Raw genomic sequence first — 13801 nt, 5'->3', positions numbered from 1 at the left:
GCTTGACATCTTCTTGGTTCAGAGGATGTTCTATTTTCAGATAAGATGAACAATTTGAACTTTGATACCGGCCCGCTTCTTTATTGGATAATTCCCTACAAATGCGATGATCTGATGGCACAAAATCTGGATCGTGTTCCAGTCCCAAAGTGGCTGATTATCCAAAAAGAACAGCTAAGAATCATTGGCTGGCTCGAGTACCAAATCCCAATGGTGGCTTGTTCAGTCCAACACTACCTAATACTAGGTAGGCTTTGAGTAATATCACGATGCCATAAACAACCCTTGAGAGATATGTCATTCGTCACTCTAATTAATTGTCATCTTTTCATCCTTTCTTATTTATGAAAGCATACATAATGGTCTAATGAGCCCATATCATTTGGTGATTAAGATGTTTCCCTATATACATTGCAAAATTCTTTAATAGAATTCCAACCCAGTTCTCCAATACAAGATATATAAAGACACATTAGCAAGTACTTGGCTAAATTTAACAATAATATTGATCATATTCGTGGTAAGCTTAGGTATCAGTCCTCGAAACAAGCGTGCGTAACCCCATCTCTTACATAATATAATCACATAATTCAAGGCCTAGGCTCTGTCTGCAGTGGTGCACGCAAAATCTCTTATGACACGAACATTTCACGTGAAATTTGGTGGACATTTCTAGCATTGCAGCCAATCAAACAAAAGCTTGACCTTGACCTTTGAGAAGGCAAAAACATGAACATGAAAAAATCTATTATCACTGTTCTTGTTATATATATTCCTCCCTTTTTTTTTTTTTTTTTTTTATAATCTATATCCGGTCGCCTTACTTAATTTGGAAATCGGTTAAACCAGTCAACATAGGAATTTACATTTACACCACAGTGAATAGAACATAATGGCGGCATCGTTAATTAAATAGCCCAAGTATTTTGTGGTGTGAGGTTTTAGTTTTTACTTGACCAAGCTAGGGTGAGTTACAGGGGGTATTTTGACTTGGATTTCTTTGAAGAAAAAGGTGGGAATTTTTTTTTTTTTGGGGGGGTGGGGGAACAAAAAGCACGTAAATAAGGCAGGTAGAAAGGGGGAGAGAGAGAGAGAGAGAGAGAGGCGCAATAGATGCTGCTCAGAAGTAAGGAAAATGTTCTTGCTCTCTCTCTCTCTGTGTATTTGTTTTTGTCTACTTTAAACAACCATAGGAAAGCGTGTAATGCCAACTTCCTAGAATGGGGAATAGAAAGAAAGAAAATAAATAGTTGAGGGACCTGCCCCTGATTGTGGTGACTGAGGATTAGTCAAGTCATGCTCATGTTCATAAATTCATACCAATTGGCAGGGAAACAGAGAGAAGGAAAAGATGAGAGAGAGAGAGAGAGAGAGAGTAGTCTCTTGGTGTTGGCACTGTCCATTAAATGCCGAATGCTGCTCCAATATTGAGTAGTAAATATTACGCATGTATTGGGATTGTGAGGGGACTAGTGAGGATGGGGGGTGGTGGTACTAAGCAGAGGGACATCCCGAAATAAATGCCTTAAACCTTTCGCTTTTACTAATCCTTTGGCTCCGTAAGGCGTGCTTTTGTCGGGATATCCCCCCCCCCCCCATCTTTCACCTCATCCCACGCTTCAAACAAACCAGTCTCCCTCCAACCAAAAAAAAAAAATAAAATACATGAAATGAATTGATTCTATTGTTTAAAAGTACTGTTTTTATCAAATTTATTTCACGTATTTATTTATTTTTTATTTGAGATCTTAAAATTATTAATAAAAAGTTTAAAATAATTTTATCCACATGATTCTTATATGAGTAATGTTCCATGTAGTCGTGGAATGTGTAAGTGACGTGCAGTTATTTTGAAAAAGAGTGGACTATTATTAAAAAATTAATTTTTTTTTTTCATATGAGTCTCGTATTTATTCATTTTTTTCAAAATGATTACACAGCATTTACGTACTCACTACTGCAACTATCATTTCATTTCTTTTATATATCATTGTTCTCAAGCTACCACACTAGCTAGCTAGTACCCTAGCTACTTTCCCTCTCTCTTGCACACACCAAAAAGATCACTTAGGGACGTCTACTGATCACAGATTCATTTCAAAGTCCAAATTATATAAAAGTATGCAAAATTAGATATGGGGATCATGATCATGGTTTCCCATTTCAATCCTTATAAGCTGGTCCAACTTGTTTGATCTTTTTGGAGATTCATTGAATTATTTTCTCAAAAGAGATAAGAAGTACTACTCTTCAAGGCCGATTCATGTACCTAGGGTACTAGGTGGTCATTACGTACCAATTTGAGCCGAATTTGTGTAATATATATGTACTTATAGATGTCTCTGAATAAAATGATGGCAATGGAGATAAATGCATGCATGCCTTAAAATGGAAATCTAATGCTTGCTAAGGATGGTATTATTTAAGTACTATATATTTCCTTTTGGGTGCAAATTTTATAATGATCTTTTTCCTTATCCATGAATTAGTAACTATTTGGTATTCTATGTATACCAAACAAAAGAAACACGTTTTGTTTTCAAAATAAGACATTAATCTTAGATCTTCTTCCATATAAAAGTAATATATGTGGTTAGTTCTAATTTTAAGCTGGCTAAACGATATGCATTCAAGTATGCATATATATATATATATATATATATATATATAATATATAGTGCTTGACTGTATTAATTGGCCGAGGTTGACAGATTTATTGTAGTTTTTTTTTTTTTTTTAATTCGGCTAAAAGATGCTCGCACGTACGTGTACCTAGAATATCCCAATCATGTACCTACAAATAAGGTTAGTTTGATGATCAGGAAAGAAATCATACAAAAGAAATTAATCTAGATATAAAGACTAGCTAGGAAAATGAAGACGCATATATAAGGAAAAAAACTAGCAGATCTTTAAATTAAGCATTGATCGAGGAAATCCCCTAGAGGGTTTAATTACTAGCTTTTGCTTGGGTTGTTGCAGCTTTGGCTAATGCCAATACCAACAAATCCATGGCAAAGACCATGCATGTGTGTGTGTGTACGCGCGCTCATATATATATATATATATATATATATATATATATATATATATATATAAATCAGTATAAAAAAATTGTTATCTCATGCATGAATTTAATCTCTCTCTCTCTCTCTCTCTCTCTCTCTCTCTCTATATATATATATATATAGATACATACAAACGCAGTACGCACGCACTAAGAATCATTTGCATATCATTTGTGGGGGACTACTCCTATATCCTCTTACGGAAATGGTTTCATTACCATACTTTGGTATTAATATGTGTTCTTGATGCATACTTGCATGTGTAATTTCCTCTATTATTCGATGTATGTACATTTAAAAGAAGACATGCATTTTTCTTTAAGTGGGTTGTTGGGGGGGGGGGGGGGGGGGGGGGGGGGGGGGGGGGGGGGGGGGGGGGGGGGTTGTTGAGTACTTGATCATGAGTTGTATAAGAAAATGAACTGCTATACGGCACCAGATTCTTGGAAGTTTGGTAGGGCGCGCGAATATATTTCTATATAGGCATGAGAGAATATATAAATATATATATATATATATATAGAATGAATTAATAAGCTAGCATGCATGGGTTTAAGCTGAATCAATTGCAAGTGATCACAGCTTTTAACTGTATTATTTTGAGAAAGAGAGAGGGAGAGAGGATACATAGTCCAAGCTGCTGTCTTAATATTAAAGATGGAAATGAAATTCCGGAACTCATGTATTATTTTGAATTGTTTTTTTCTTCCTTTTTTTTTTTTTTTTTTGGCATAAGTTAAACTGTATTATTTTGAAAAAACTATAAAGATATAGAACAAATTTAAAACGAGAGTATATAACACATGATGGTCCGACTTTATTTGAGAGACTCACTAATTAATTACCTGATTCCCTTAAAACGGAGCTAGCATGCATGCATATTGAAATTACTAATAATTAAGTTACATTAATCTCTGAGTATTAAATTACTAATTACCTAATTCCCTCAAAACGGAGCATGCATGCATATTATATCCATGCAACTAATTAACTTTCGTCTTTGAAGAGATCACAAATTAATTAAAGCAAGTACGTACTACACCCAAAAACGGACCAATGTACTTAAATATATACAAGCTCAATGAAAATATAGTAGCTAGCAAGTTAATTAATATTGCAGTACCAAGTCGAGCTGTTTGCACTAGATCGATCAATGAATATAATTCTTATTGAATTTTGCAATAAATTATATTAATTGAGTATTAATTAATTTGTTTAATTAATTGTATCAATTTCTCTAATTTCTTATTTCCTTTTCTTTCAATGCATCATGTATTCTTTCCCTCAGATTTTCCAAAAAGAGCTGAATTTGGATCATGACAATTAGAATATATTTGACATGTACGCTAAAAGTGTCAACCAAACAAATATACCAATCTCGTACGTTAATTTGATGAAGTGGAAGCCGTGCCGGCCTTTAGCCTCAAAAGATAACATGCATGCTTTCCATAGCTAGGCATCATATATAATCGAGTATATCCTCTCAATAACATAGCATCCTCATTCTTAATTAGGATATAGTAATACTGATCATATATATCATGCAGACATGCGAGCAGAGGATCATGTTAATTTGCATATGGGCATGCATATATGCGGGCATACATGAGTCACACATGCATGCATGCGTCAGCTGTAGCTAGCTAGCAGTACTACTAGCCTGACGGTTGATGAATATGAGAGAGAGAGAGAGATCAGGCACTCCTGTCAAGTGCATTTAAAGGCAAAGTCATCATTGCACAAGTACGTCATCATTGTGGAGCAATTGCAAATATATTATATTCTGATCGATGGAGTACGTTCTTTAATTTTAATTTATTTTGAATGAGCTAGTCGATTGAGGTTTGAACTTTAAGATTGAGATCATGTATATGTTGACCATTAATTACCACCAACTCGAAGGCAATTGCCTTCTGATTTCATTTCCCATCTTTTCTGTGCTATTTCTTCGCATTGGATTTTGAGTTTTTTGGGCATTACACTGAGAGCATTCAATGTTCTTGACATTTCCTCTGCAACGGCCTTTCATACTTCTGGCACAGAGAGAGTGAGAGAGAGAGAGAGTTTTGAGGGTGGTGGAACCGTGGCCGAAGGCTTGCCAAGTTAAATTTCCCCACCCACCTCTCACCCATGCAGTATCTGTTTTGTCTTTATTCCATTGTCTTCTGTTTTGTTTGGGAAATTCCTTTTGCTTAACATGAGTGATCTTCGTGATATTCAAACTAATTCAACTCAAGAATTTAATATATCACGAGAAATGAATCCCAAGGCATTTTATATATTAATTGCAAATATATATTTAGTTTCATTCCTCTTGCTGCATCTGTCCAATCACTCATGAGATAATAGGCGTGCGTTGATAATTACAAAACAGATACTCAACTCTTGCAAGGCATATATGCATGCATGCAGGACTCGAAATAATGCATCAAAATCATAAAGGAATTGATCAAGTAGGTCTACCATATATGGACCATAATGACGTTATAATCCACTCTTTCCTAGGTCACTTACGCAAGATTTAGGCCTCGTTTAGACACTGAGATGAAATAAAAAGATTTTAGATGAGTTGAATAAAATATTATTAGAATATTATTTTTTAATATTATTATTATTTTAAAATTTGAAAAAGTTGAATTATTTATTATATTTTGTATGAAAATTTAGAAAAATTGTAATAATGAGATAATTTCACTATCCAAACGGGGCCTTAGTAGCATCGTTACAAGAAATTAATAATGTAACAAATTACTAAACTCAAAATTAAAATATATATATTTATTGGGATAAATCTTTAAAAAGTTATTATAATATATAAGCACACTTTTACGTACCCTATATATATATAGAGCCGAGTGTGTTTTACCAATTGAGATGAACTTTAGCCTGTGAATATTGTTAATTAGATTTACCTCACATGACTGATATATCTTCTTCATAGTAATAATCTATTCAATATAATTATTTTGAATCGTTCTCTATTAAAAAGCGTGAAAACTGCCATGCATATTTGATCCAAACAAGCGTGACCTAATTTCTACACCCTAAAACTACTTTCACATGCACGAAAACTTCACAAATGATCATATGATGCTTTAGTATTGAAAAATGGGTATTTTCTTTATCTAACCTATTGGTCGAGGAAGTAGTATTAATTCTGATGGCATATATCATCTCTCTCCCTGTGTGTGGAATTCTATGATCTGTTGGTTGCTAAAAGAAGGAAACTTCAACATGAGGTAAGTACTTCGATTTCATGGACGTTGTACGTACGTACCAAGAAAATTGTTTATTTCTGACCAGTTATTTTCAATAAAAATAATTATTTTCTGTTAAAATGAATCTATTTTTTTTTATAAATAATCTTTATCGTCGCAAATAATCCTTCATAAATGCTTTTTTTTTCTTATAGCATGTGTTTCATAATTAATAATCACCCATGGATGCTATATCTGTATAAATTGGCTTTTTTGAAGAAAAAAATGAAGAACTCCGATCCCCTTTGGCGCATGAAAGTTCAAAGACATGTAACGGATCAAGTTCTAAATTTTCCAATTAGTCATGTGTAATTATAACAGGCCATATAAATCATGATCATATTTAAGGGTGTAACCGGTCAGGTTTTGGATAAAATTTAAGACCGAACCGGTATGTACCGATTTTACATTTTTCAAAACCGATTACGCCCCAATTACCCTCCTAAACCGGTATCTCCGGTCCGGTCCCGTCCGGTTTTTCGGTTTTTTTAAAATATAAAAATATATAATAAAGTGTTACCTTTTATGATAAAATGTTATTAATAATTTAATATATATTTTTTATGTTTAAAGCATATGATCATTAAATTTTTATCTTTAAGATTAAACTTTTATTTTATAAATTATAATAACATTATCGTATATATAATTATATTAATAACATATAATCAAACAAATTATAAATATTCATATTTAAGATTAACATTTCATATTATTATTTATAAATTATAATATGAAATTATTTCATATATGATATATAATTATATATAAAAATTTAATATATAATTATATATTATATATAAAACTTATATATATAATATTTTGTATAATATATAAAATTAATTTTTATATTTTTTTTTCAACCGGTCCGGTTCCGGAAATTATGGAACCGAAACCGGATCGATTCCAGCCGATTTTCAAAATATAGGAACCGGTTCCGGACTGGACCGGACCAACCGGTCCGGTTTACTGGTTTAAATTTACACCCCTAATCATATTTACAAATGATGTATATATATATATTATTTTTTAGAGTTTCGTGATGACATGTGGTACTCATGTGTTTCCTTCAAAATAAGCGTCAACAGTAAGAGTACTACTACTTTATATATTTATTATATATATATATAAGCGAATATTCTTAATTATGCGCTACACATGAGAATAATGTTGTATACATAAAAATAAATAAATAAAGGCATTTACCATCATCCTCTTGTTTCGATCGAATCACAAATGTCAACAAACTCATTCAGAATTAATTTTATTAATCTAATTGATTTTTCTTTTCATCTCCATATCTGCAATTATTTCAGTAAAATTAACATGCAAATTTAAAATTATATACGTCGACATATAAAAAATCAAATTAATAAAATTAAAGAAAGAGGTATATATAGGTGTAATCGATCGTCCATTGAAAGGTATATATATGTGTAATTACATATATATATATATATATATATATAAGAGAGTCATGAGTGGCACATCGATCGTCCATTGAGAGGAGAATTATATAATTGATAGAGAAGCAAAACTCATGTCACACAAGGATCATATCTGTGTGTGTATTGATTAATCCCCAAACACGTGGAATTCTAATCTATTACCTGACCATATATGTAATTGGGTGCTACACTATCAATCGGCCGGGTACTGGTGCATGCCGAGATGTTGTCGAGCAATATTGAGTGATATCTTAATTGGAAATATTAGGGTTAGATCATGATCATACATGCATTAGCTAGCTAGCTGAGGAAAATTTCATAAGGAAATTCAAATTGATCATTTTGATCTTAATCATGAGGATAGAAGATGGGCAGAATATATATAATAAAATAATGTGGCTATATATATATATATATATATATATACACACACATATATATCTTTAATCATGGTACTGGCACAAGCTAGCGCCAGATGCATGCAAAGCTGGTCATGTGTATATATATGATATAGCTAGCTGTCTATGTATAATTGGACTGTTCAGGATTAGAAAAGTTCAAAGGAGTAGGAACAAATTAAACAGACTACCATGCCTGCCCGCAATGCATGCATGACACTTTTTAAGAGCAAAACCCCACGATCAACTATTGGGAATTACAGTGAAACTGGAAGCTGCTCAAGTACATTTTTGGCAAGCTAGCTGGCTACTAACACCTACATGACAAAACACTAGTTTATCATCATCATATTTAGGTCATAAAACACACACACACACATATGTATATATATATAGACTAATTAATATTAGTGGCATATATATATAAATTCATATATATATATATATATATGCAGCCAAAAGATATTGCCTATGGTATGATCATTATCGATGATTGAGATAAAATGATCCCAGACACTCTCTAATTTCTGATCTCTTCTAAATTAATTGTCTTTCAATTAATCCTGAATCCTTCAGATCAGTTCAGTCAATAACTAGTACTAGCTAGTACAGCATGTTGATCATGATCAGTTAATTAATTAAAGTATTTCTAATGCATAAATTAATGGGATATGCATGCAGATGGAGTTTCAATTGTGGGAGACATCATGTATGACTCAAATGGTAGTACTGGTACTGAGTATAATATATATGTGACGCAACCGTGCGCATTGTTGGCTGTATCATAAGATAAAAAGTCTGTAGACTCTGGCGTCAGGACACTGAACCACACAGTGTCAACTCTGTGGGCTATAAACTATAGTCATGCGAGAATCATATATATATATATATATAACATATATATATTTTTTCAGAGCCAATATTTCCTTAATTATTCATTTCTACATATATAATCATTACAAGAAAAATAAACTTTTATAGCCATTTAATTACGACGAAAAGATCATTTGTAATTAAAATAGACTCATTTTGACTGTAAATAGTCATTTCGTTAAAATTAACTGACTAAAAATAAATAATTTTCTTGTAGTGAATATATATATATATATATATATATATTACTTTGGTTGCTAGCTAGGGCTTTTTGGTCAACACCGCAACAGTACTGGGATTTGTGTCTGCATTCTTTTTCTGTTTTTATAACTATTTATTTTGAGGAGAATTGATAGTTACAATCGTAAGTTTGTAAGTAGTCATTTTAAAAAAAATAAATAAATAAATACATAACTCTCGTGAAAAAATAAATAAATTTTTAATAATAAATCCTACTTTTTTTAATAGTAGCATTATTTTTTATTGGAGGGGTGGATCCCATGTTGTATCATAATATCATCAGAATTAAGAAGAATTGATCTGATCTAATACATGATCATTACAAATACATGTTATTGTTTTTCAAGCTTTGCTAGCTTCAACAGAAATATTTTAAATAATAAATTATTTAATTAGCAAGCATCCATTTGGAGTATTTTGGGGCAACTAATTTTGATAATTAAAATATTACAAGTAAAACCCAGTCCCTAATAATTTTCTGGCTTACAATCTGCATAAAAATGATCATCAGGAGGTCACCCAATAACTTAATCATGACATTCCCACAGCAGTAAAATAGTTAATAATTATAACAATAATAACAATAATAATAATCAAAGCATCGATTGTCATGTTTATCGTAAGAGTCTGGACATGTACCATTTATGGGTTTGGGCAAGTTTCTGATCCATGGATGGGAAGAAACCCTAAGAAGGATCAATTGTGCGGCGGTCGTCCCCAGCAGCAGCCCTAGTTTGCTGAAACTGACTCAGTTGTCCTATGCTCGCCGAGACATTCATGGCCAAAAGGCTTGCATCATAGTTGTTTCCTGAATCGAAGCTCCTGATCATCTGCTGCTGATGAATATGATCCCTTGGGAAGAACTGGTGATGGTAATGATGGTGGTCGCGGCCGGCGCCAATCAGATTGATCCCCAAGTTCTGCTGGTGGTTGTGGTTGGTGGCAGTGGCTGCGGCGGCGGCGGCTGCTATGAGACCGTGGCTTGTGATTCCCAAGTTTTGGTATTTGGAGAGTTCAGATTTGGCGCAGCTGAGGTCCATCTGGAGCTGGCGGAGTTGGTGTTGGAGGAGAGAGATGACTCCGACGCAGCCATAGACGGGGTCTCGGAGACGCATGTCGGCCTCATAGGCGAGAGAATTCACGGCGTCCTCTCGCTGGTGCGGGTGCAACTCGTTCAGAAGCTTAGTCACGTTGCTTGCACCAAACACCTTGTGCACGTTTGCAAATTTCTGGGGTTGGTCCGGTGGGAAATATGGTGCGAAAACGCACTCCGGCTGGCATTTGCGCCGCAGAAACTTGCACGCTGCACATGGGGAATTCGATGATGATGCCATCTTTTACTTTCTCCCCTGAAAATCGAACAACATCCAGCATTATTGACATCGTCGGTATTATGAGAAAGAGATGTTGCTAGCTAGCTAGCTAAAATTTATGTAAAATAGGAAAAATAAACAAGAAAGAAGTGATTTTTATTTATGAAAATATTAATTTCCATGGTAAACAGAAAAGGTCAACAAACACAACGTGCTTTAAGTTTATCACGAAGTGAAACATGTTGATCAGCTGCATTTTAATCTTGGCCGGGAAGAAGAAACAAACAGGGAAAACTAGTAAATGAATTGATATACTAAGTAGAAGAAATTATCCAAACTATTTTAGTTTAACAATAAAAGATTGAAAACAATCCTACACGAGTGCAGAAAATAATTCATAGTCTATGACACGATGGCGGTGCCACTGTAATTGCTAAGTCTAAAAGGGTCAAGCATCCCCAACCAAAGTTCAAATCTTAAACCATGTGAAAGTTAAAAATAAATAAATAATGAAGACTAATTCTATCTAAAAATATAGTACAAAATGATTAAGCGTAAGGTGACGACCCAGCTATATATGAAATAGAAATTACTTCCGATTAAAATAGAGTTAGTTAATAGAAATAGAGGATCGAATGATTTTCTTCCTAATTTTTTTTTCTTTCAAAAGGAATCAAAATGAAATGTTTTTGATTTTTTTGGGGGCAGTTCAAGAGATCTGGCTGTAAATGAAGGCTAGTATGTGGTCAAACTGCATAAATCAAGCGCGCAATAAACACAGCTGATCCCTTGAATAAGATATTCTACACATCTATCAGGCTATATTTCCATTCCTCTCACCAATTAGAAAGAAACCCTAAACCAGCGGAATATAAGGTTTTACCTTGAGAGAGAAAGTAGGTTTACAGAGAGGGAGAGAGGTGATCGGGGAAAGGGAGAGAGAGAGGGGGCCGGTTGAGTACTACTTTCGTGGATGGTGAGGTTTGGAGAGAGATCAGGAACCAGTCATGGGAAAAGGAAGAAAGGTGGGTTTTGAGTGGTACTCGTATGGTGGGGCTGAGGGGTTGGATCTCGTGAATAAGAAAGGTTATATATATATTTCACCCTTTCCGATGAAAAGTTGGAAGTAGATCTTGCTTGAATTTCATAGAACTATGCATATTTTACTCCATTTTTGCTTTAAAGATATGAGACCTTTAAGAAAGGGTTTGATGGAAGACCTTGGAATGAACAAACTCATGATACCATACACGATTTTTTATCGTATATGGGAGGGGTAAAAGAAGCAAATAGTTGAAACAAATGCTCATACAAATATGGGAAGAGAAGAAAAAAAAAGGGTTGTAAGAAAATGGTAAAAAATAAAAAATAAAAAAAGAATTTGATGAAAAGGAGATCAGATGGGAATGAGAATAAGAGTAGTCTGACTCTGACTGAAGGGAGATCTTGGGATGATGGACCTTCTCCTCCTCCTCTAATTCTTATTCTCTTCTGTCTTGGGAGTTCAACATGTAACATAAAAAAAAAAAAAAAATGAAATTAAAGGGAAAGAAAATAGAGGAAGAGTGCTAGCTAGTCCTTATTCAAGTGGTGTGTGGCCTCGATATCTCTTCAGTCAAACCTTTTCTTTCTTCAAACTACTGCTATTCTAGTATTGATATGGATGATGATAGATGTGGCCGCTGATGAAACCGGATGGATAATTTGCCAAGAGCCCTTGAAGCTTTTCACAGTCGGCCCCTCTTTTTCCTCCCTATCTTGGTCTTTCTTGCTTGTACGACGTCCTTTGAACAGGCAATGCTTTGATCTCTTTCTTTCTCCTCGAGACCCCTCCCTTTTCTTCTCTCTTTTGTCGGCTATTCCTTGCTAATTTGAGACCCCTCCTTTTGAGCCGATGGAAATAATAATATCAGATACTTAAGCTAGCTTTGTTGTTCATGCAAAATCTGTCTTTTTTCAGGCGTTCTTCTCGCTTCTACTTTTCCGCCTTGAAAACAAATGGCACTGAAAACGCATATAAAGATGATAATCTCAAGGCAGCTATAGCCCTAAGCTTGAGCTAGCTAGAGAGAGAGAGAGAGAGAGAGAGAGAGAATGAGAGAATGTCTTGATCTTTTAGTGGGAAATGGTGGGTGGGAGAGATAATATCGGCGAGGCGGGGGAAAGTCCCCCAGAAGCAGAGGCTAAGGCGACGCTGAGAAAGCAAGCAGAGCGTGAGTACTGAGAGTAGAGTGATAAGAATATCAGATCAGTCATGAGTGAGGGAGATAGAGAGAGTGAAGGTGGGGTGGGAGAAGTGGGTTTTTTTCTTATTATTATTATAATTTATATTAGAGTAATGATATATACATAATAAATTATATAATATATTGTACTACAATGTTATAAAAGATAAATATTTTTATAAAATTATATTATTTTTATAAGATGTTTTATAAAAATATTTTTTATTTAATATATTATTATATAATATGTTGTATAAAATATTGTTAGCAAATATTTTTCCTTCTATTAAAGACAGTAGCAGCAGGGATTTATGTTCGTGGCATGTTATGTTGAGTAGTGACATGACCCATCCTCGGTCTTCCTATCTTCTGTCCAGTACTACAAACTGGTATAGGGGTAGCATCTTTCTTTCTTGAGCGTTTTTAGGCTTTCAGGTTGTGCTTTCTGTCGCCTACCGCCTTGCCTACCCCTCTGTATTACCTTCAATATTCTGCATTCAAAAAAAAAAAAAAAAAACTCAACTCATTCTGACTTGATCATCAATTCCCTGAAGTAAATTAATTATTTGTACGTGATCTTCCTCTTAATTGAACCTTTCAAGGGCTTCAGATAGTTCATCAACGAGCTAGCTAGCTAGCTACCAGCTCCAAGCAAATCAATTTTATGGTCAACAACTGTAGCTAGCATATATAAGGAAATAGAGACGGATTTCTTTGTTTCCACCTGGTTCTTTTGGAATGTCTTCATTGACAATCAAGTTCGTTCTTTGAAACCTAGCTAGCTAGCTAGTCCATGGCGAAATGCCATACGAATGGATAATATATATATATATTATATATGCATTGAATATTATGATTATCAAGATCAGAACCATCTAGTTTTGATATATGCTAGTCGTATGATTTTCAGTTGTAGAGAATATAAAGGTAATTAAGAAAGAAAGTAACAAAATTCAGATGAAAATTAATATGGAGAAGA

The 13801-nt window shown here is 34.0% G+C and overlaps 1 protein-coding gene across 2 annotated transcripts; it reads right to left on the bottom strand.

Annotated features, from left to right (window-relative positions):
• Positions 1-9659: 9659 nt before the first annotated feature.
• Positions 9660-12920, bottom strand: LOC121251467 (protein ASYMMETRIC LEAVES 2-like). 2 transcript variants are annotated; one of them, XM_041150728.1, is made up of 2 exons: positions 11481-11678; positions 9660-10633 (listed from the first exon to the last, which is right to left on the bottom strand). In XM_041150728.1, the coding sequence occupies exon 2, from the start codon at positions 10616-10618 to the stop codon at positions 9971-9973; it is 648 nt and encodes a 215-aa protein (XP_041006662.1). In that variant the 5' UTR covers positions 10619-10633; positions 11481-11678; the 3' UTR covers positions 9660-9970. The 2 variants fall into 2 exon arrangements, with proteins under 2 accessions (XP_041006662.1, XP_041006661.1); XM_041150727.1 differs by lacking the exon at positions 11481-11678 and adding an exon at positions 12219-12920 and having other exon boundaries at positions 9661-10633.
• Positions 12921-13801: the final 881 nt, after the last annotated feature.

Source organism: Juglans microcarpa x Juglans regia, chromosome 2S (genome assembly GCF_004785595.1).
Source record: "Juglans microcarpa x Juglans regia isolate MS1-56 chromosome 2S, Jm3101_v1.0, whole genome shotgun sequence".
NCBI classification, from domain to species: domain Eukaryota; kingdom Viridiplantae; phylum Streptophyta; class Magnoliopsida; order Fagales; family Juglandaceae; genus Juglans; species Juglans microcarpa x Juglans regia.
The sequence above is the reverse complement of the archived record's forward strand: the minus strand, read 5'-3'. Positions and strand labels throughout refer to the sequence as shown.